Raw genomic sequence first — 24,905 nt, forward strand, 5'->3', positions numbered from 1 at the left:
TATCCTCAGCATTTGTAGAGAATCTCCCATCACTGAAAATCGTTAAATCAAGAGGTATCTTATAGTAATTTGTTCTAGCTCAAGTGGTAGTTAATTTGAAGAAATCAGATTAAATCAGTATTAAAGAGAAGAGAGGAACCTCTGAGGTTCATTTCTTACATTCCAATCCTCAAATTAAATTTTTGCTGTTGTACAAGCAGCAGTGACTGTGATGAATACTTGTATCTAAACCACTATAAACAAAGACAAATAAAACTGCTCTCTGGACTGATTGGGTAAAATGAATAGTCTGAGATGCCAAAACTTGAAAGGAACATTGGGAAGTGGAAGTGGAAGTCTAGAAAGTAACTGTTACCACTGCCTTGACTCCGTTTTTCATTCATGTTTCTTTGTAAGGAACATGTATTAGATTGCCTCATGTAAAGCAGTTCATTTTACTGTCTTTCTTTAAAACATAGATCTCCACAGATATAGAGTGTATATAAGCTCAAGTAATGTTTTCAGGTGATCCTACTGTCTGCAGGTATTGGGTGTTCAGTCAGGAAATAGGCACAGCAGTATGTCAGTTAAATTATTACTTTTTTCACAGTTTTTAATTGTAAGGAGTTTGTGACTTCCATTATTAACTTAAAATTTATTGGTAGAGGTGATTCACTGAGTAGGTATAAACAGAATAGTCACATTCAGCTCTGAATTTGGTGAAAAAATAAAATTAAGTTTTAGTTCTTACTTTTCTCATTAGATAGATAATCTTCATCTGCCTAGTCCTGTCATCACCTTTATTTGCAGTGGATGCACTGTAGTCTTAAAGCAACAAATACTTGAGCAGTCTGTATAAGACTCTGGAAGAAATCCAGAGACAGAATTGTTAATGCAGTGTTTTGAGAATATAATTTGCCTTAATATTCCTCTTGTGTCCAGATATTCCTAAATAACAGTGGGGTTTATCCCATGTTATGCTGTCACCAGGATGCAATGCAACTCATGTTCAGTGTGTTTTTATCTCTACTTCACTTTCTTCTAAGTAATTAAAACATAAAATAAGACAAATCAACTGATTCTAATTCAAAATAAAAGTTGACTGTTGCTAGCAGAAAATATACATGAAAGAGAAGATTTTTCTTATTTTAAATCAAAACTAAACACATTTTTAAAAAAATAGGTTTACTACAAATATCGATCTCAAAGCCATGTTTGGTTCATTCACTTTCTCCTATGATCTGTGTGTGCAAGGCTCCTAGAAATTTTTGAAATTATCCTATATGGTATTGGGAGAATCTAGTGTGAATAGGAGAAATACTCATGTTGTGATTAGTATCACCAAGACCCTGAAAGGAAGGAAGGAACTCTCCAGATGTATTGAACTGCTCTCTATTTCATTTGACTCTCAGTCAGCCAGTTAGTAATTTAAAGTATTTCCTGTGCTCTTGCATCGGCCCTACGGACTTCGCATACTCTGCAAGTTAAAATGAGAGTTGAAGTTAAACATTGGAACTCATAATAGTGGAATTCATCTTGGGTTTCTGCCTTCCTAGGGCTTCCTGGTATATGACATCACCCCCTGTAGCAGAGGAAATGTTGTTATTACTATGCACAGACACAGTTCACATCTATCTGGGGAACTGCACAACCATCTGCTGGAAACACATCATGTGGATGGCAGACTGCATGAATTGCTGCTATTGTGCATGTTTATTGTCATGTTTATTGTTACATGTCTTACAGTGCTGATGAGCTCCAAATTTATATATAGAGCACGAAGAAGATTAAATACCTCCAGAGGCCAAATAGCTCATAATTTACATGCTTTGCTAGATCTGCTGGAAAAAGCTCCTTTCTTTCATTGTCAGTAGCTTTAACCTGTGCTTCTGTTTAGGCACTTGAGGTCAGCTACAAAGTACTTTGCCTGAATGTCTGTCCAAATCTTCCTGTGTCCATTTTGTGACTTAAAGCAATAATCTCAGCTTGATTATCCTCTACTAAACTGATGGAAAAGTAACCTTACACTTTCTGAGAATACTGGCTAGCCAGAAGCTACTTCAGTCTGCTTTCAACCACTGGAGAAGGAGGGGGCACTAGATGAGTCTGGTGTGCTTTGTTTTGTAGTACTTTTGTTAAAAATTACAAAATATTAAGGGACTATGAGGGAAGAAAATAAATTGTGTGGAAATAATTTGTGCTTGCTGATGGAGGGAGAAGAGGACTGATACAAAGTCATGAAGCTCCCTCAGCAGCTGTAGTTTTTTGGTTGGAGTGAAGAAATCCTGCAGAAATCAAGAAGGAAGGGAAGGGCTTATGCAGTTGTTTTCCCCTTTTGTGAATATCCAGTGAAGGCTACACAGGCCACAGAGATTCCTCTCTAGAGGAATCCTTTCAAAGAGCTGCTTTGAAAGAGGACCTGACATAACATCAGCCAGTCACTGGCAAGTACCAGGGATGCTGCCCAGTCTATCAGGTGACAGTGCCAAGAGAACAGCTCTTGGGAATGACCAGCTGAAGGAAATAGCATAAATTAGTGGAAGGTGCTGGAAGCACCAGAGGATGCTAGAGAAAGTCCTTGGAGGACTTTTTTCCTTGCAGGAAAAAAGCCATAAACACAGCAGTGAAAAGCTAGACTTCTGATAGACTTAACTATCTTAAGAAGGTGATCAACTTTCCCAGCAGCTGGAATTCTGTCATGGAATTCATCCGTGCTGGGGCAATTCACTGTAAATTGGGTGTGAGGCAGTGGCAGTCCCTTAGGAGTCACTGAGAGCAGAGGGCTGAGCCAGGACCATGACTGGTGTGTCTTGCAGCTGCTGGGCTTGCTTCCTGTCAGCTACTCCTGTTCATGTTTTACTTCCCTCTTTCCCTGTAAATTGGTGAGATTTCCATAATTTCCTGAGAACCTGGACTCTGTAGATTATTTTGGTAGGATTCTGAAAGGGAGTTCAAGCTAATGAGTTTTTTTCTGTAGGAACTTACAGAAACAGAACTCTGGCAGTAAGTGCTGGGCATAAGGAATACACAGTTTATATGCTTGTTCATATTTAAGATTATCTGTATAAAGGGGCAAGCCATAGTGTAATTTTAATTGCAGCTTTGATGTCTATGAATGCACGACTAAATAATTATATTGGAATAACTGTTTCTCATTTTGACAAAAATGCTATTTACTTTCCACCCTTCAGCAGGTCTCCCCACTCACCACCAGCAGTAGTGTTCCAGGAAACTTTTCATGCTAAAAATAGAAAAAAAAAAATAACAAAGCAGAGGCAGAAAGAAGTGTCCTCAAAAATATATTTTCTTTTTCCTAGAGGAATACAATTAACATAATAAAGATGATTTTAAGTAATCTGAGAGTTTTTACTAATACTTTAGAGGTTATAGCATTCTAAATTATTTTAACATTGTCGTATTCTACTAATATGCAGTGAGTTTCTGGCCATGGTTGTTAGACTCTCAAGTGCTGAGATTTTCTGAAAAATATACCTTTTCAAGATTTGTTAGTCAGAATATATTCCTTTCTAAAACAAAGTTTAATGTCTTGACGATGCCTCTTTCAACTATTCCATTATATCTATTACTTACTTGATTTATGTAAATAATATGTTTAATTACTTACATAAGTTATGTTTTAGGATCTTAGCAAAGTATCTTTCCTTACTAAATTCTGATTTAAGTGTTTCAGTTAGTACCTCTTGATTTTTTAAGAATTACTATATCCTACAGGATATTCTATGTCCTGTTTTGTCATTTAGAAAAAATTATACAATGTTTCAGACAGTTCTGGCAGAATATAAACACCTTTTTTGGAATCAATTCATCAATTTTTTGCTATTTCTTGTAATGATCAATAAGATTCATGTTGTGGTTTGCTGCTAAGAACGTACAATACCCACATTTCTGGCTGATTTTCTGTTAAGTGATCAACAATGAGAAAATCCTCAAGTTTCCATTTAATTTTGTTGCATGTTATCTCAATCAGATTGACAATCTGATTAAACTTTGTCAGAAGCACTTCATACTGACATAATTCAGTACAACCCCTAACTTCTTAAGAAGAAAAATAGCCTTTCTTTCTTTCTGGCTTATTGACTCGTTTTTGTAATGGCATCAAAAGACATCTTAATTTGCTTGTGGGATATGTGACTAATAGAGTCATATAATAGAATACCTTTCATCCCCAATGAAAACTACAGTATGAGACTTCATTGTTTTCTCTTGAAGAAATCATTATGTAATTTCAGTACTTACTGAGATGGAAGATGTTCATTAAAAATCTGAGTCTTGCTTCAAAGCTTCCAAGCCTCAAAGTCAAGTTAATATTTTCTGTAGAAGTGAAAAGCCTATAATATATAAAGCAGTTTGAAATTAATTTACATAATGTAAAATAAAACTACTTCGGAGAAGTGCAGAGTTTTAAAAGAATATGAAAATCATATGGCTTTGTTTGGTGAAGCCTAGCAATATATTGCATTAAAATGCCTAGTAATCCCCATGCTCTAATAGGTTTGTTACATACCTGGATTGTCTTTAAGGAGTGCTGTTTTCTTATAAGCACACACATTGTGAAAGGTTTCAAAATGACATTTATACATTTCATAATTTGACATTTCATAATGTTTAATAACAGTTTGGGTAAACAATAAAACTTCATAGGGAAGTTTGTGAAAGAAAGAACATGCAGGATACTTTCTTACCTGACTGTCCCATAAATTTGGCAGAACAAAATGAAATTATTTAAGAGGAAGTAGCTGGGCTTAAGAAAACAGACATGGCTGTGGTGCTTTTTTTTCATCCTTCAGCAATACCTAATTCTATTTTGGTCCTTCATATTGTGCGTCCGGCCTTAGTAGTGACTGGTTGTAGTGTCTGGGATTTCAGATAGACCAGCAAGATATTAAGCTTTTGGCCTAACTACCTATTAGTAGTTACTACATTGGTCTGATTTTTCTCTTGCTGTAGAACCTTGTCCTTAAAGCATTATGTTCTTGAAATTTTAAACCTGAGGCAGGCAAATAGAGAACGTGTAACATCTGAGAATGCAGACCACCACTTTGTCTGTTGGTTGTTGTGGCAGAGTGTCCTAGAGATTATGAGGAGGGAGCAAATCTCAAAAAGGATGAAAAGCAGCCCAAAGCAGCCTCAAAAAACAGTGTGTGTGAGGTGATGTTGAAACTTTATTCATAACCAAGACGTTGAATTCATTCTTGCACATGGGAGATCAAGTTTTCTGCAGTACCCTGTAGTGGCTTGTGCTTGGATTTAAGAGAGGACTGAAAAATAGCATTGTCCTAGGTGGACTTGAACCTGCTTAGTTTGGTGACGCTACTGCAAGAATTTGGAGTAGCCTACTTGACTTGGAGTTCAAGTCAAGTAGGGCTCACTTTGGAACTTAGGATTTTTTTGTCAGTGACCAGACAGCTACGTTTTCAACACTTTCAAATCAAAATTATCTCCTCTTCCTGTAATTTGACAGTTTACTGCAAACAAGTGTTTGGTTATCTTCAACTTGAAATGATTAAGAGGGTTTATTAGCTAGGAAGTTTTTTATGAGCTGGGACCTGATGAAGCACCCACCATATGCTTTGCAGTGCAAGAAAGAAGAGTAGAGGTAGTACAGAAATGAAAGAAATGAAACAACAACAACAACAACAAAATGGACTAAATATGAATTTAACCAGAAGTGAAGGAAATGATGCACCAGAAGAGAAAGCAAAAGAGTGTTTTTTAGTTTAAAGGAAAAAGATCAGGAAAGATGTGGAAAAAAACTTTCCATTTGAAGCTATAAAGCCAAAAGGGCAAATGGTCCCTTGCACCTGTTATGAGCAGAAGAATAAAGCTCGTAGCTTGAACTCTATCAAAGATTATGTAGGTGGCATATACCTTCTGCAGTTTTTTCTGTTGGATCTTCTGTTGGTCTGACAGACCCACAATATCAGTATTATGTTGCTGCTTGAAGGCATTTTCAGTTATGCCTTCTAAAATTTAGCTCCCATTCTCAAAGCAATTCTCTTGAAAAAGCTGATGCTCTTTCCACTAAAGGCTCCAGAATTACTGCCAAAATTAGAAAATTGATGGTAAAATTTAGCCCTGTATGGACAGAGCAAAGGCTATCTCATATTTAGGTCTCACTTTAATCCACAAAACAAGATTTCTGTGAAGGGTAAGCCTTATTCTAGGTTCCATGATTCCACAATGATTTTCTCCATAAATTACAGTGTGAAGACTAGATATTTCAATTGTATTCAGTCCAGTGTGATGCATAACTACAAAAAAAAGTAATTTTCCCCACTTGAATGAATCTAGCATTAAATGTACTGACAGTTTATTAGATACTTGGAAAACTACAGAATTATGCAAATACTGAGAATAATCTGTTTGGAACCTTTTTGTTTGTTGAGAGTACTTTACAGGGAACCATTACATAAAGTATATTTCATTTGTATAATTATTGAACAATTCCTTAAAGAGTAGCAAGTGCTCTACTCAGAGGACTTTACTTGTCTGAGAGATCCAAATTACTGAAAGATTGCCAACACCCCTCTCACTCCTTTATAATAAATTCAGAACAATTGCTGTACTATAAGAATTAAATTTTTTAATATGCATGGTTTTAAATACTGTATGTACTTTTGTGGTGGTTGAAGGTGCTAAGGAAAAGAAAAAATTGAGTTTGTATATAAAAGCCAGAAATAGCCTGTTTGTGGAACTGAGTGATAAATATAATAACGTACGATATACCAAGAAAAATACCTGGTTTTTTGTCAAAATTTCCAAGTCTGTACCATAAGGTTGGATTAAGTTTCAGTCTCTGTAGGTAGCATACATTCACTTACATGTTAGTAGCAAATGTTTTCTCATCTCATATAGATTTTGTTTTAGTGTATGTAATATCTATATAATATAAAAGTGACCTGAACCTACTAATTTGTCATCTGTGAAAACTTTTATGCATTATCATGAGAAATTGTCATCTTTCCAAGCTAATGCAGCACTTTTTCATCACTTTGTAATGAGTGTAGGGTTCAATGTGTATGTGGTAGTTCAGTTATGGTAAATGCTCTTATCTAAGGCCTTGCTCTTCCAGATGGCGAATAAATGAATGTTTTCTTCTGTGAATTATGGTATTATATTTCTGTTGTGCAAAACGTGAATCCCACTGATGTCCACAAACTCTGTTTTACTGGATAATCTGCTTATTCTGAGAAAGGATATAAGAAGGCCTTCTTTGAGAGTCTTCAATACTATGAAAGTGCAATGTACATACTCATGGAGATTGACAGACTTAGTTCAGTGCTCAGGTGATGCTTCTCTTTTGTCCTGCCCTTAATGTCAACAGGCAGGATGGCCCTGTTTTGTTTCATGTTCTTTTTTATTTTCCTGGAAATGACCCCCAGAACCTGCACATTCTTCAGAATGCCTTCTGGGCAGGCTTTTCTCAAGTTATGAAATGGAAAGAATAATTCTTTCAGCTGCAAAAGTGTTAAAAAATATTGTTAATGTGGTATTCAGTCACTTTTATTTTGTTGGTTTGTGTTTTTTTTCTTTTCCAGGATTACTTACTGCCATCTACCTTTCCAGAGTAAATGGCTTTATGTTGGAACAGAGAGAGGAAATACACACATTGTAAATATTGAGTCCTTCATTCTTTCTGGATATGTTATCATGTGGAACAAGGCAATAGAACTGTAAGTGCAGATTTTTTTTTTTCATTTGTCTGTGTGGTCATTTTCATAGCTGTCTTAAATTTAATTTTTAAGAATTATTTGGTTTCACAAATATTACAGTGAATGCATTTAATTTCAGTGAATGCATTTGCAGTATTAACTGGTTTTTTACAGGATATTAGGAGTCAGATTTATGTTAGAGACCATGCAATTGTATTTCATTTAAAAGGAAAAAAAATGGTGTACGGTTTTAACTATGAAATTCCATGAAATACAGAAAGTCTTTAATCACTAAAATTCAGATTTTGCTGTTTTTATGAGGAAAGCCTGATCACCATGTCCTCCATCCTGTGAAGAGAATAATGGAGGATATTTGCCCTAAGACTCTACAGAGAACTTTTCTTCATTGAACAGTGGAATCATTTAGATGAGAAGGGACAGGAGGAGGTCTCTAGACCAAGCCTCCTGCTCAACACAGTGAGAATCTGGAGGTTAATTCAGACATGATCAAAACATGATGAAGTGATGGGAAAGATAATGAGAACCTATTAAATTATAGTTTTTTAACAAGCTAAGTAAGGTGCCTGTGTTGTGGGTATGAAATGGAAAGAGACATACAAAAATCTGGGATACATCTATGCTTGCTGCAAGTAAAAGCCTCGACAGAAAGGAAAAACTCTTTCTCTGCTGTTTCTTCTGTGAAGTTCCAGCAAGAGGAGCTCCTATGGGAAAGCTCAAAGTACTTCTTGCAGATTCTGAGACATTTGCTTCATGTTGTGAAGGAACTGTAACCTCTGGAAGTTGTGTTGTTGTGTAAATATTTTGCAGGTGGACAGGGGATCCTATGTATCTCCAGATTAATTTCTCTGTATTAGAGGAAGAGGCTGGTGGGAATAATGGCGATGTTTGCCACAGCAGCCACTTTTAAAAATGCTGCAGTCCATCTGAAGCTGAAATTGGGTGACTCAGTAAAGTAATTTGAATGCTCTCTGGTAATAAACTCTGATGTCTGTTCCAGTACTGTTGCGTTCCTGCACGTAAAATGGAATGTAGATTAGCTTTTAAAGGAAATGTTATTACCTTTAAATGTACTTCATGAGGATGAGCTTATGATTGTAGACTTACCTTTAGAATAGTACTGAGAAAAATGTTTGAAAGAACAGTTTTATTTTGGGCCATGGGTATATTCTATTTTTAATCTCCACATTATTTTCACATAATTTTTGCATATTTTTAACATTTTTAGTATTATAGAATCATAAAATAATTCATGTTGTAAGGCTTCTGTAGAATTTTCAAGACCAACTTCCTGCTTACAGTAAAATCAGGTTGCTCTGGAGTGTGTAAGTTCACAGGGTCTGTTGATGTTAGGTGCTTTCAAAGGCGAAAGAAAATAGGAAAATATATGTATGTAAAATTCAGGAAAATCTTCAGCCTTATCATGAACAACCTAAGGAGCAATGGTGCTCATAACATTATGTTAAATTCTGAGTTAATGATAACATTTCAGAGTGTGAGGTTAGCTTGAAGATGTTACTATTCTCTATAAAGCTTGGAAGGAAAGGGGTTACCTTTTGTGCAATCATATGTCTTTCAAACTTATTGGCAAGGAAAGACCAGCAAAAGCCATTGCTCTGCGGCTCTATTCAAGTCCTCAGCTTAGACGGATTTAAATAAATAGATTTTTATCATTTTTAAAATTTTTATTTTATAAATAAAATTTTAAGTGTGTCAAGCTTGTGTATCATCTGCTCTAACAAGCCTGAAGGAGTTCATCCCTCTTCATGCAATTCTCATCCAGTTTCTAAAACTGAAAGTCTACCAGCAAAACTTCTCTTTCTTTTAATTGCCCCATCTTACTTTTCACTGATTTGTATCTACTTCTGATCAAATCTCCGTGTAACCCTCATTCTCAGAAACAATTGAATATTTTGAGCCAGCGAGACCTATCAAATGACTGCAAGATTTTTTTGTCACAGCGATTCTGTTGCAGTGAAAGACTGAGGTGAAGAGGCTTGATAGTTTGAAGACTTGAAGAGGAAACAGGTTTAGATGCAACATTTTTAGATTTTGCATATGATGCAGGAAATCTGATCATCTTGTCCTGCACAGCTACTCTTACTTACCAAGTTGGCATTCGGTGCAGAGGGCTTTTTTTGTGATTTTCTTGTCTACTTATGTATCTGCAAGATCTCTAGAGCACTATTTTTTTGAGTGATAGTGGTTTTATGCCACGTTCAGAAGCATCTAGTGGAGATGCATGTCAAAAAGATGATTGCAATACATATTTTATCATAAGTGACTATGGTCTTCTCTTAGGAGAGAAGATTCAGTGAGCTTAAACAGAATCTAGTGTTAGTTAGAAATTAAGGCCTGAACAGCTAACAATGCTAAGGAAATAAAATTTTTTGTTCGGTTGGTTGGTTTTTGGGGTTGTTTTGTTTGTTTTGGTTTGGTTTTGTTTTTTGTTTTTTGTTTTAGATTATTTTCAGAAGTAAGTCGTAACCAATTCTGGTTACAGGAAAAGTTTCCTTCTTAAATCATGTGCACTGTCTGTGTCTCAGTGGACCCTTCCTTGAACAGAGCTGAGAAAAAACACAAGCATGTGGGTACCAATTCTTGCCTCAGACGTTTCTATCATCTCATGCTTAATCAATACTTCAGGCCACACCGAAGCAATCTTCTCAACTAAGAATGAATAAATCAAAACTTTTTTCACTTGTCATTTCTCTGTCATGTAGCAGAGCTAGTCCTTTGCCAGAGGGGTTTGAGGCTCATGATACTGTTTGGTTTTCTACTCTTTAATAAGTAAACAGTTTATCTCTTTTCCTTCCAAATGTTTGGAAACAGCTTTGGAAGAGAAAAATAGTCAATGAGCCCAGCATGTCTCCATTTACTTCAACTACAATGAGATCAATTTTCACAGCATGATCATACATTTGGGAAGCTCATCTAGTGTTGGAAAGGAAAAGATCTTTATATGTGTCCTCTGAATTACAAAAATAAAAAATCTGCATTGTAAGCCCCCAGTAAGATTCCAGTGTTTTAACACCCCACTACCTAATGAATGAATAACTGAAACTGCAAAATTTATGGGATTTGAAGGATCAAAGAATTGGGCAGACTGGAACTCAATTATGACAGAGCCATAACTTGGCTCTCTCCTTCCTTAGCCCTTTGTTTGCCCATCCCCATCTCCTAAAATGGAAACTCAGAGCCAGTAGATCCACAGCAGTGAGGGAAAGCAGTACAAAGGAGGAGAAGTAACAGTCTGGAAGAATCTGCTACCCTCTCTGTGTGCAAATGGAGAAAGTTATTAATACAAAGAAAGCACAATTTTCAAGGCTTCCTTTTTCTGGACATTTCAGAAAGTATGCCTAAGAGTTACATCTTGAAACTGATTCTTGCTTACTCCAACTCCCAGCTTTGATCTACATCATATGAAATGGTGTGTCTAACTTATTCATTCTCTTAAATTTCTCTGTGGCTCTACAAATGAAAAGAAGATCTTAAATTTCATGCAGCACTGCACCTTTATGGCAGACAGAACGGTGGATGTCTGACTACTGACACTGGAGAAGTATTTGTCTATGTATGTGTTTCTTTCAGCGCATTCAGTCAACTTCAGCTTCATAACAATGACTAATAAGGATGTTTTCTTTCTTTTTCCCCTCTCCTAACTGCTTCTATCACTTTCTAACACCAGATTTTTATCCTTCTCAGAAATAATTACAGTACTTCTCCAATTGTGCAGGCTATTTTTTTCTTTTAAAAGGAAAATGGTTTTGATTTGATTCTATTTTGTCATATCATACTTTTACCCGCTTTAAAGATTGTCTTGGTATTTGATGTTCTTATGACAGTATTTAAGTCACTTGATTTCTTAGAGTGCATAAAACATTCCAGGATGACTGAGGAATACATCATCTGTGTATTTTCCACATTTTGATGGGTTCAGATTGTACCATTGCTGAAGACTTCTTTTTGAGCATTTGAATTTTAGGATAAAATAATCAAATAAAAGCTTCCATCCTTACAAGTCTTTTGAAAACTCTTTTATGATGACTGCTGTCTTAATTTCAGTGCAGTTCTTCTGAGTAAGAGTCATGTCTTACAGCATAACCGCTCTCTCATTTCCCCAAATGAGTATATACCAAATAAATTAATACCTGCTGCTGTCAGGAAAAACTTCTGATGAAGTGCAAAACAACTCAAAGTATGAGTATCTTCGTAGCAAATGCCTAGTTTTAGTTCTATACAGCTGTCATGGGAATCTTTGGTTCCATTATTCAATTCTGCAGTCTTTTTTTTTGTGCTTAAAGGTCAACAAAGATTATGAAATGTTGCAAAGTTTTGTATCATTAGCTCATACTTTTTCTTGCTCTGTTGAAGTTAGCTTTCATTTCAGAAATTTTTTGCTGCAAATCATTGCTGATAGTTTTTAGACTTGACCTTCTTTTTTTCTTTTTTCTTTCTGCTGAGTATTGACTTGAATTTGTGTTTTATCCTTTTTGTGTATTTTCAGAGCTTTTATTTTCTCATTCTCAGCTGTACCCTGACTGCTATTTGGAAATGAAAAATTCCCTGCTCAACTATTTCACTTATGCCTTATTTTCACCTGCTGATTCTTCTTTATTTTTCACTTTCTCAAGGAATAGGATCTAGTTAGTTTTTATGCAGCTCCCCAAGGCCAGCTTGAAGGAATGCCTGTACACAAGTATCTGTCATCAACAGTAGAGTGCTTTATTCACAATCGCTTCAAATCTGGTTGGTTTTGCAGCACCTCTTCATCCTTTCCAGGAGCTGTTAGATCTCTGCTTTTCCATTTAATATAATTCAATGGCAGGGGTTTTTTCTTTGTTGACAGTTCCACAATGACAGTGTCCAACTCTCCAACCTTCTTGACAACTTTAATACAACAGCAATGAGGGGAAACAGAACATTTTATGTATATGAAAACAACTTGAGGGAAAATGGAGTTTGTGTGTAGTTTGTGTACTGCATTTCCTCATGCAGTACAATTTACTGTATGAAAGCAGTAATTACTGTGTCTGTAGCTCTGATTGTGTTTCATGGGTTCTATAAAATAATGTTATTGATATAATATAGTTAACTAAATAATTGCTCTGTTTCATCCTGCATGTAGTGCAGTCATGATGTCTACCCTCAAGAGAAATTGACTGTACAGCCTAATGTCTTGCTCTCCTTCTACAAGCAGCACTTCCCTAGGGCTCCAAAAGATATTGTTGTTATTTCTATTTATACATACCTTCCTTGAGGAGACAAGGAGATGCAAGAAGGGAAGCACTGATCTGCCTTTGGCAGACAGTTCCTGGTCTTAGTGTGGCACAAAGGATAAGGTTTGGGTTCCTTGCCACAGTCCTGTACCCAGAGGGAGATAACATCACTTCAGGAGAAGCAAACCAAAGATTTATCATGTCACTCCTTCTGTATCCAGCCATCGGGCAGGCTCAGAGCAAAAACCAAAAGATCTTGCAGAACTGAGGAAGCTGCAATGCTTTCACACACAGCAATGCTTTCTTCCTTGCTCCACCTGAACTGGGATTATTTTGTGTCATTTTATCGTCCCAGAAACATCTCCCCCAAGATGGGACTGTATGTGTTCATCCAAAACCAAACACCAAACGTTATGCTTACTGCATCTTGTGAATATTCCTCGTTATGTAGTCCAAAGAGGAATCAGTTTTGATGCAAATACTTTACTTGCTGTGTATAAGAAAATCAATGTTTCTTGGAGCCCTGGAAAGGTAGCACAGGAGGACTGCCAAGGAGTAGGCTCTACACTTCCAAAAAGCTTCAGGAATATCTCTTGTCACCTGTGTGTGATCTTATCTGTGATGGCACATTAGGTATATACAACTATTTGAAAAGGATCCTTTCTGCTTTCCTGACAGAAGCCATGTTATGACTGCCAAACTTACTAGACTCTCTACTTACTCTTGCCTCTGTATAAAGAAAGCTGGCCTCTCTCAAGCGATCAAGGAAATTGTGGAGGTTGGATCCCGGCTGGTTGGGAAACTTGCACCCAGCTACTCTCTCACTCCCCATCCTCAACAGGACAGGGAAAGAAAATAAGATGGAAAAGTTCATGAATAAAGGAAAAATGAGAAAAATCACTTACCAGCTACTGTCAATGGAGAAATCATACTTGACTTGGAAAAAATTAATTTAATTTATTGGCAGTTAAAATAGAGTAGAATGGTGAGAAACAAAGACAAAAACTAAAGCCACTTCCCCCTGAATCCTTATTTTTCCTAGACCAATGATGTATTTGTGAAAACTAAAGAATGGTTTGTTGAGTCTTTTGATGGAGTGGCATACCTGACAGTCTTAAATGTAATAGAAGTGAAAGAAAAAGGAAGAAGCCAGAGCAAGCCAGGTGTTATACAAAACAACTAAATTATTAAAATAACAAGAAGTAAGGTAATATGAATACTAAGAGCATACTTATTTCAAACATAGAGGACAGACAATGAGGAAAACAAAAATCTCTTACATTTAGTGCATGGAATGCTGTGTTTGGTATCAACTTTGCTGATAGTGTATATAAAGCTGTTATTCAACAAAACTAAAGAAGTAACTAGGTGCATAGTAATTAAATTATAATATTCCTAAAAGAAACAAAAAGTGCCTAAGAAAAAAATACCCAAACCCTACAATATTAATACAATGCAGTAAATCCCAGGATCCCCCAACTACAATGAATTCAAGAGGAAAATGGAAGAGTTTGGAAAATGTATTGTATTAGTCAAGGTTTCCCCTTTCAGTTGAGTTTTTAGCATGGAAATTGGAGGCTACAGCCTGAAAGAATATAAGATAAAAATAAGACTGGTAGTAAAAGACAAGGGGTTTAGTACCATTTACAGAGGAACAACAAGCTTGTGTGACTATAAAAGTATACTTAGCCTAAAGAGTAGAGAACAGATCATGTAAGAGTTTGCTTCTACCCAAAGAGAAATTGATGCATTCTTTGGTAAGCAATGTCATATGTATCCTTCAATGAAACTGGTTGCACAGATTTATCTAAATGGTTCCTGGCTTTTACAATTAGGAGGTACAAAGAGCTGGCTAAACTGAATCGATCTTTGCCTTAGAAAGACAGTATGCTTTTTTCCTTTCTCCCTCCATTTGTCATGATTTTGCCAATATTCCTGGTCATGTACCAAGACTGGAATGGCCAAGCATCCAACCATGCATCCTGGCTGGTTCAATGGCCTGGGATAGCTGTCCAACCCATTGTGCTTTGTCAGCCTCCATGTGCTTCTGCTACCGTTTTGTTTGTCCCCAGCTTTCTGGGGAAACATATCTGATGTTTGCTTGCCTCTGCTCTCTCTTACGTCATCTGTCTGTGATCTGGCTAAAAAGTGAAAATTCTTATTCTGTGTCTTCTCATCTTGTTTTTTCCTCTTGTTCTCCCCTTTCCTCCTTTGCCCATCACTGCATAGGCAGCATATACTCAAAACAGACCTAGTTCTTTCCGTCAAAATACTCTGACCCGTTCAGACAGGTGAATCTATGTCAGAAACAACACTTGAAACAGCCTAGAATGTCCCAAGCTGTCACATGTTCTCCCTCAGGACAGATGTACATGATGTGTGTAGGTCTAAGCACTGCTTGCCAACAAACCCATCTAGTTCCCCAGTTCCCTGTCACTGCCTACCTACGCTGCCTGCTCCAAGGCCTGGTGTTGTCCAAATGATATTTTTATTTCAGTACAGGTTACTCAGAAAGAGAAGCTCAGCCAGAGGGGTCCCCTCAGCTAAGATGGCTTGTATAGGAGTGACAGCCAGATCTCCTGCTATCTGTATCTGTGTAAAAATGGTTTTGTTCCATGTCTCAGGACAAATGGGTGCTTGCTGCTGGCACCATGAAAGACAGTCTTGAATGTCATTGTATAAACTGTCTGTCCACTGCTTTCCTGCTGATCTTTTTTCTGTGATGGGATATGCTCCAAAATGCTCTTGCAGAATCCTTGCTGGTGGAGACCTGATGCAGGAGAATAACTCCAGGATGTCTGGAGTAATTTTTCATTGTCCTTAGCTCAGAAATAAATACCAGTCTGGATCTTTGCCTCTCTGCTTTGACCCAGCTTTGGTGCATGACAAAATAGTCAAAATATTTAAAACATAATGTAGGCAAAGTATAGAGGCCAGAGAAGAATATGCATGCTTTTAAGAGTGTTGGAGCATACAGTTCCGAGAAAGAGAAACCTATGAGGCTATGGATCAGTCTACAGCGTTTTAATGTTTGAGTTGTCTGAGAATTTTTGTGACCACTCTCAGTCTTCATTTGGAGTCTGACCTGTAGAACAGAGGCCAGTTTTCCTACAGTGCAGTATTCAGACAAAGAAGACATTATTGTAGAAAAATCCTTTGAGTAGTTTGACTGGAGAAGCTTGTTTTGGTTTGTTTCTGTAATTCTTTTGCAGATTGTTTTAAAACTTGGAGCCCAGGTAATTTTACGTATGCTTTCCAGATAAATTTTTCACTTTATGGGCTTTGCCAATCTCTGCTGTATTTTTTTCTTGATGACCTTTGGTGAACCAAGACCAGTTGTGCAAGTTCAGATCCTAAGCTGAACTCCAAGGGACGTGTACTCTGACCCCAGAACTTAGATGGGAGGAAGGTCCTCCTCTGCAGGCAATCAGTGTGGACTGGTGCTTGTCTTCTTGTTCTTGATGACTGCCAGGGGCTGAAGGTCAGGTCAGAAAAGATGATAGATGAAAAACCTCCATCTGTCCAATCAGTTTCCTATGATTTGCATTTGCTGTCAGGTGCTGGACATTAATAACTTAAGTACTAAGTTGCATATGACGTGGTTGATACATGTTGTCAAAATGGAGGGGATTTCAAGTACAGTAATTAATTTCTGTATAGGTTTACAAAGACTCACAGGATGGCTGGGGAGCCCCACTGGACATGTATTGTGGGTGTAACGCTGTTAGTTGGTCTGAAGATGAGATAAGGCTTTACAGATCAGACAGAGGCAAGTTGCTCCATTTCTGAAACCCTGCTGCAGTAATGCTGAAAAGCTTCCTAACAGGGCAGTGTAGGTGAGGTTACTGAAACCCTTTTCTTTAGTGACATTGGAACTTGGTGAGTCATGCTGTCAGTATCTGAAATGAATCCAGTGAAGACTTTGTAAATCCTTAGCAAATTAGCCTTCAAAGGGAACAAGTAAGGAGAGAGGGTCAGAAAGAGATGGAATAGAGAATAGGAAAGGCAAAAAAGCTGTAAGAATGAGGGGGTAAATTACTGTAATAGGAAGAATAGTGAGATGTTTAAAAAATGAAGGAAGGATTCATTAAGAAAATAGAATCTTTGCCTTTAATGGTAAAAAGGAAATAGAGGGGAACATTAAAAGATACCTATAACTTTTCCTTACCCTGTTAGGCTTTTTACAATTATTTTTAAACCATTGGAGGTACATGTTAGCACACCTAGAAGCTGAGGTATCTTGCTCTTCTTACAACAAAAAACATTCACAAATTTTAATTGATTTTTGTATTGCAGATCCACCAAGACTCACCCTGGCCCAGTTGTACATTTAAGCGACAGCCCAAGAGATGAGGGAAAAGTGAGTACAGCCAATGGTATAAAATTCTGCAGCATTTCATTGCCTTTGTTTGCCTTGCTACTCTTTCCTTTTGCTGACTCACTGATTTTATCATCTGCTTTCTTTCTATGTTTGCAAATCACTTTAACTATTTTACTGTTCTTAATTTAAAAAATATCTTTGTACAAATTTAATGAGTAAACATTTGTGATGTAGACAACATACTGTACTTTGAAATGTATGGCAAAGATAATGTACCTTGAAATGTATAGCCATCTAAATTGTTCCTGTTTACAAAAGTTTGACTTTGTATAAGTAAGGTTTGACTAAAAACTGACTATCATGACTTTGGTACTTGGATAAACATGTGCTTATGAAGGCATTATAATAAGTTTTTATAAGATAGGAAATCTTTTCTTATATAAGAATTATCATGATAATAACCCAGGTTTGGAACTTGCTACTGTTTGCAATTCTCAATTCTGTTCACTGTCCACAAGTGGAAGCCAAACATATAGTCAGAGCACTAGGGTTGTGACTGATACCACCAGGAGGCACAATCAGAGCTGGCTTTATTTTTATGGCAACTTTTCAAAGATGAAATATGGTTGACAAAATTCTGGTTCTATTAAAGCTTTTTTTTTTTTTTTTTTTTTTTTTAATGTGTTGATACTGATATTTTAGCATTTTGCCTGTGTGGAAAGAGCATTTAACTCTCTCATTGGTTTTGATCATTTTTAGTAATTGCATTTCAGTGTGTACTTATAAAGTACTACATCTTCCAAATGGTGTATCTGTTTGACAGCGTGCCTCACATAACAGCTAATAGTTGTTAGAAACTAGCAGCAGTTTGAATTTCTGATACTGATATGGGGGATATTATGCTGAAATTATGGGTACCTAGAAAAGCACTGATGACTGCATCTGATTTTCGTTTGCATCGCTTATCCTTGGACTTACCCGTGTTGCGAGGGGAACTATGCGCGAACAGTGCACTTGTGAGCCAACCCTCCAACAACTTCCATGGCATCTCTGAGCCTTTCTAGAAGAATCACAATCAGTCAAGCAATTTAGAATACTATCAAATAAAGTAATTAAACATATTGAAGTGTAGTGTTGCAGCCTCAAATGAGAAGCCATCGAGAAATGCAGTTTAATTATCTCTGGCAACATACCTGGTGAGAATAAAGGTTTATTGATGAGGCATCGTTCTCATTTGCTGGCCACAGCAGAAGCTGCTGATGAGCTACCTAAGACATGTAGTGCAGGAAAAAAGGGTACTAAAAAAAAAAAAATGGTCTTTCAGTGAAGATTTTTTACAGGAATGCCATGCACTGTGTCCAAACAGAAACTTAAAAATATTTTTCAGCAGAAAGGGAGAAGATGAAAAGGACCCAGGCAAGAGAGTTAAAAGAGAACTGGCTTGGAAATACAAGTGCTTGTTGCTCAGAGGGCACATGGGAGACATCTGGGCACTGATGAAATACTAGCATTTGAAGAGCAACAGCAAATTCAGACAAATGCCTGTGAAAAATAAACATTGAAAATTTATGGGGAGAAGTAGTAGGAAATGTAAGGTATATTAAAACCATCTCAATGCAGCTTTTCATATTGTTGATAAGTTGAGAGTGGTGTAAAGAATGAATTGGTACAAACAAAATACTTGCAGTTTTGCAGAATGTAGAATTGATAGTGTTTACAGAAAGATATCAGTAAAAGGTGCACAGGTGTAAGAGAAGATCCAAGCATTAAATCAATAGACAATTCTAAATTTAAAAAAAAAAAAAAAAAAAAAAGTGGAGAAATAAATTAAACTGCATTTTTCAACTTAGTCCCATTAAACTTTAGTTAAAGAATGCAGAATAAATCAATCATTATTCAGAATGAGGAAAAAATGGGGAAAAAACAGCTCCTGGGACTTTTACTGTTCAACATGGTCATATATAGCCTAGAAAATAGAGTAAGGAGTGATATCACCTGGTTTGCTGGACTTCAGGAGGCTGAGAAACTCAGCAGTAAAATGGCAGGTCAAATACTGTCTTTTTAAGTATATTTGGTGTAAATGATGACAAGTGGTTCATGTAGGGCAAAATACTTCTGCCTTAACATATAAAACAATGGGTGTGAGCTGATGATTCCTGTCTGGTATCAAGAGCTTCGAGTGATGATTGATAGTTCAATGGAAATGTCAGTCAGCTCAATGCTCAGTAGTCAACAATAAAGAAAATCAAAATTAGGCATTATGCAGAGAATAACAGAGAACAAAACAAAGCTATTAAAGAAATGGATTGTTGACCTGCCTGCTGATTACTGAGTATAATGCTTGTCCTTCTGTGTCTAAAATGAACATAATGCTTAAAGAAATTCAGAGAAGGGACTGGGTTTTCTATATGAGAGAGAACTTAGTAAGACAGGAAAATTCACTATGGAAAAGACCTGACTGTGATTCCAAGTTTGAAAATCTCAGTTTATATTAAGAGGATGGAAACAGCTCATACTCTCTTTCAATACAAAAACTAAAAGGATACCAAATAAAGCTGACAGGTCAGGTTCCAGACAAGCCAAGTAAGTACTTCTTCAAATGTGCAATGGGTAGAACCTATGAAACTTTTTCCAAGTGCTGTTGTGTATGCTGAAAATGTACTTATCACAAGGAAGACTAGAAAAGTTAACACAAAAAAAATCCATGTGAGGGTAACTGATGAGATTTGCTGAATTCTCCTAAAAGGTTCTTAAAGATGAGGTTAAACAGAGTCATGTATAGTTGAGGAGATGGCTATACTTGAATGAGAAAATTACTTAGACTGAGAGAATATGTGACAATGTTGCAAACATTCTTGTCTTCTTCCCATATTATTTGGTATTTGCTCGTGGGCATTCCAGTACAAGATGCCGTCATAGGTAGACTTTTATTAATTTAGCAGAGTTATTCTTAGATAAAAGAGCTGTTTGATGGCAGTTCCACACACTTTGCTAATCTCCACAGCTCCAAGCTAACCAAAGACAACCAAAATTTATTGGAGGCAGAAGTCAGACTTCACACATCACATCATGATAGGCAGCAGATAGAAGTGTTCTTTGCATATGTTTCAGGAATTAAATAGTAGGTACAAATCAGTCATAATCATTACTCAAAATGCAGATGTTCTTGTACTCTACCAGACTACTACTCTACAGGTACTTTGCCAGAGTCCAGTAGTATAGCCTTCTCTGGGGTATTACAAAGTTGTTTACAGACCTGGGACTGTTTTGCTGAAGTAAACAAATATTTCTTCTATGAACACTGAGTGGTTTAGAGTCCTAAAACGTAGTCAGACCTTTCCAAATTAGGACAAACGTAAGAGCTCTCTTTGAAATCCAGGAAAGTTTGTTCTCTGGCAGTATCTTCACCTTTTCCATTAAGATCCTTTGAATTCTTAAAAGTTCCTGTTTCTTTCATTGACTGGTGATGGGGTTCCTTGTGTCAAAAGAGTGAATGCAATTCAAGATGACTTCTGCCTTTCAAAACTTCTCCAGAGTGACCTCCAGGCAACCTATCTAGGCAGGCTTTGGAAACAAGTCTCTTTTATGAATCTAACAAGCTGTGGCTAGAAGACAAACATCAAAAAGAATTTAGGCATTTAATGTGTCACTGAAGAACAAGTCAGGGACCAAGTGATTAAGTTCATGAAATATAACTGGGTCTGCCAAATCAATTAATAAGTGTACATTAGGGAGAGACTGGAGTGCACAGACATTTATAAGTGGCAGATCTGTAGCAAACATGATTTTTCTTGCTGACAAAGGAAAAGACATTAATTGCAACAATCTGCAGTTTCCCAGCAAATGGAGAAAGCTTAATAGAAAAAGGTTTAATGTTATTTACAATTAGCTGGTGGGCTAAACTTCTATCTCTGAGTCTGAGTTCTGAGATCTAATAATACCTAAAAAACAAGCCTGTTTGGCAGGCTTATTTGTTTGGGATTTTTTCTCTGGCTGTTTTGTGTTACCAGGACAAGGAAGGGGCTTGCTGTCATGTACCAAAATATAATTAGTCAACTGTAAAAAAGAAATTTCCTCGCATCATCAAAAGCATTTGATGAAGAACAATGTAAGTCAAAATGTGAAACAACTCTCCTAAACAAGGAAGATCTTGCCAGGACTTCTCTTTCCAAATTCTGTCCCATGTTCTGCTTTTTTTGTAACCTGATTAAGCACAAGTAGTTAAATGAGGTGCCACAAAAGTAAAGATAAATCTTTGGAGTTTTTTCCATCCTTGACTCTTTTTACAGATTCTGCTTTTCTTAGTCTAGGTTTTCCTCTCCAACTTTGTTTATGGATGTTTTGTTTTTTACTTCTATTACAGAAATAGAACTTGTCTTATAGATCTCCCAAGTGATCCCTATGACTGAGAGGTGTGGGAATGTTTGACTTTCCTATGGTTCAGACAGGTCAGAATCCAGAGCATCAGAAATATCCTGACCATGAGAATAATCCCATTCACCCAAGCTGGAATTGTGGCTTTAGTGCTGTACCACAGTGCTGGTACTAAAGCAGCATGACTACTGTCTGAACAAAAAGAGACTTTCCTGGCTATGCAGAAGATCTCTTTGCCTTTTAATTTCTCCCCTGAAATCTTACTTTGTAACTTGCAATTCTTTATTGCAGTTGAGCATCAAGCATTTTAGCAATAGTTCAGGTGAAATGCAGCCTCTGATAAAAGGCACTTAACCTTTTAGTAATTACCTGGAGCATGATATATTTGCAAAAGAGAGGTATAAAAATCAAAAGGCAAACCTGCTTCCCCAGGGAAGAAAGGCTTATTAAGAAACAGGGCCACATACTAAATGCTTTTCAATTCCTTCACTTTTCTGAATATATTTGTACAAAAGCTGAGGTGAAAAAAATACTGGTAGATACAAGCTGAATGTGACTGGTTTGGTACCCAGCTGTAATGCACAGGTGCAAGTGCTTGCTGTGATGACAGTAAGGAGGGCACTCACACTCCATAACTTAATAAAATACTATTTATTGGAGTAAATACAAAAAGGAGGGTGATAACCCCAAGCTGTGTAGCACTGGATGAACCTCCAAAAAGGGCATGGCACCGTCCTCTGTGAAGAGGCTCTCACCAGCATTTTGGTCTTTGGAGATTCCAAAAGATTTATTTTTTTTTTAGAGCACCATATCCATTTCTACTGTCAAGCAAAAGGATGTTCACATCAGACATGCTGGCTGACATTAAGATAAAGGCACAATGGTGCTGTCCTTACCTTTATCAAGTGGGAGAGGCCTACAAGGTCCTTTAGAATTAGCAGCTGAGTTTACCCTGCGGCCAAGAAATATGTGCAGCACAGAGCTGCACCTACTCAGGTGAACTGCTGTGAGCATCACTAACTCCTGGATATACAAATAGCTTCCATTTGGGATTGCTGTACCAACAGTGCAAGCAGCTGCAGTAAGACCCTCCTTTGTTCACTATCTCAATGGCAACCTATTATCCCAGAATACCATATGGCATCCTGACACAAGAGGTATCCAGTTATCTGCGTGCTTTCTGACTCTGCCACAAAATCCCATATGGAGCCATCCAGAACAAAAATGCTAAATATTCTGTAATTTTTCCTGGACAGTTTGAATTTTTTTCAGGAGAATAATTATTCAGCAGCATAAGTAGTTATTGTTCATATTCAGGTATTAAATGTATTAACTATAAATTGTTTCCAGATTAGCAGAAGATTCCACATAAGGAATATTCTCCTCTCAATAAAAAGAATGATATCCAGTAGAACTGAGAGTATTCCCGGGCTCTTTTGTAGCAGTATTGATGTATCAGTTATAATTAACTTGGAGAGAAAATGATGTTTTGTTTAGCAGCCCAGCCAAATTTCATTTTTAGTACTCATGCAAACTAAAGTGAGTGATAGCAAAGATGCTGTTAAGGTTTCTCCAACTAAGAAATTGTCATTATTCTTCACAAATTCTTTATATAGAAACTGTAAATCCTTGCCTGCATTCTGTGATATATCTGTCTACAGAGGATGAATAACTGCAATTATCATTGCCAGTTGTATAAAATATTCTATCACAGAAATGTAAGTCTGTCAGTTTAGCCATTTCCAGTCTTCATGTCCAGAACAGATTCTTAAGAAGACAGATTCTGTGGGACACCTAAATAAGCTAGACATGATATTGTCCATAAGATCTGAACTTAATTGTGTTCAAATGAAGAGTTACTCCACAGTACCAGATCAATATTTTACTTCTTTTGAGTGGAGACAAGGAGATATGGTTGTGTTCATTCTTATTTTTCTCCTGACTATTGTTTTTCTTCTCTTTCATCTTTTCGGAAATCTTTGCTGGTATTTCTCTGGTGTGCATGATGATATGAAATCCCAATTCTATAAGAAGTAGAAATTGACATATCAGTTAATTTATTTTTAATTATTCGGAAAGTGATTTATTATCTGCTGGAGGAGTTCTTCAGAATGTTTTAAAGCAATAGCAAACATAAATAAAAGGAATATAAGTAGCTAAATGAAAGTTTAATCTGGTGACTCTCTTAGTTTGAAGTTATTTAGGTGGTATCTTGGGTGTCAAACATTTTTTTCTCCAACAATGGGCAGGAAAGATAAGAGCTGGTAGGAACATGCTACAGTCTTTGATTTTCAGCAGATATGCAATTGAGAAGACTGTCCAGGTATATAATAATCCAGGGGAAAAAAAAGGTGTATAAACTCTTTTCTTGTTCCATGTCAGATCTTAAATTGCCAGCAATGTGAAGTAATTTATACTGAAAGATAATTTGAAATCAAGGTATTATGTGTAGAACAAATTACAGTCTTGCACATCACTTTGTTATTTCTTTTTATATAACTCAATGTTTATATGTACCTTTTGAATCAGAAAACGTAATTGTGGTTTTTTTCCCTCCTCCAGCTGTTGATAGGCTATGAAAATGGGACCATCGTGTTCTGGGACTTACGATCTAAAAGAGCCGATCTGAGAGCTTATTATGATGAGGTAAGCAGTTTCCATTAATTCAGCACAGCCATTATTCAGCAGTTTGCCATATGTCTTACCAAGCACATGGATGTTTATCTAAAGGCATTGCTGCTTTTGGAAATACTGTTTGTGCTACGCTTTTGGGCAAAGTACTGACAATAGAAATCAAAGTCTGAAATCTTTAGTTGTGATGCTTTAGGCTCTTATGAGTGTACTGTGATGCAGAATGTCCTCCCCTCGATCCTGACGAGTTCATCAACTTCTCTGTGGGGATCCTCAGTTGAACAGAGTCCAGGAGCTGACCTGAGATATAGCTACAATAGGAATTACATAATAATCTCTACTGGGTATATCTAGAACATTCATTATATTGGAAGACAAATTGCTTTCTACAGCCATTGATATTGCCTAGTACTTAAGATCTGATTAAACACTTTTCAAAATTATATTGTCATAGTTGTCACACAGTTGTCTCTTGTCATTTGTAAGCAGCCTGTGTTAACCACAGAGGCAGTTCTTGTATCAATAATCAAGCTGCTTGAGAAATAGATATACGCCTAGTTATTATGATTTTAGCACTAGCTCTAGGAAAGAATATTCTTTGTTCTGCCAGTCCTCTGAAGTTCACCATGGATGAACGTGAATGCAACTACAGCTGAAGGCAGAAAAGGACATTTTCTTTAAAGTGATCCT

At 36.7% G+C, this 24,905-nt stretch overlaps 1 protein-coding gene across 3 annotated transcripts in view; it reads left to right on the forward strand.

The window, feature by feature from the left end:
- The window catches only part of STXBP5L (syntaxin binding protein 5L), a 181,411-nt gene that overhangs the window by 83,138 nt on the left and 73,368 nt on the right, over positions 1–24,905 (forward strand). For all 3 annotated transcript variants that reach the window (XM_041463822.1, XM_041463824.1, XM_041463823.1), the window contains exons 5-7: positions 7,539–7,673; positions 17,186–17,249; positions 24,147–24,230. In XM_041463822.1, the coding sequence (XP_041319756.1) occupies positions 7,539–7,673; positions 17,186–17,249; positions 24,147–24,230 (283 nt within the window). The remainder of the gene's footprint in view (positions 1–7,538; positions 7,674–17,185; positions 17,250–24,146; positions 24,231–24,905) is intronic.

Source organism: Pyrgilauda ruficollis, unplaced genomic scaffold (genome assembly GCF_017590135.1).
Source record: "Pyrgilauda ruficollis isolate IOZ18807 unplaced genomic scaffold, ASM1759013v1 scaffold17, whole genome shotgun sequence".
NCBI lineage: Eukaryota > Metazoa > Chordata > Aves > Passeriformes > Passeridae > Pyrgilauda > Pyrgilauda ruficollis.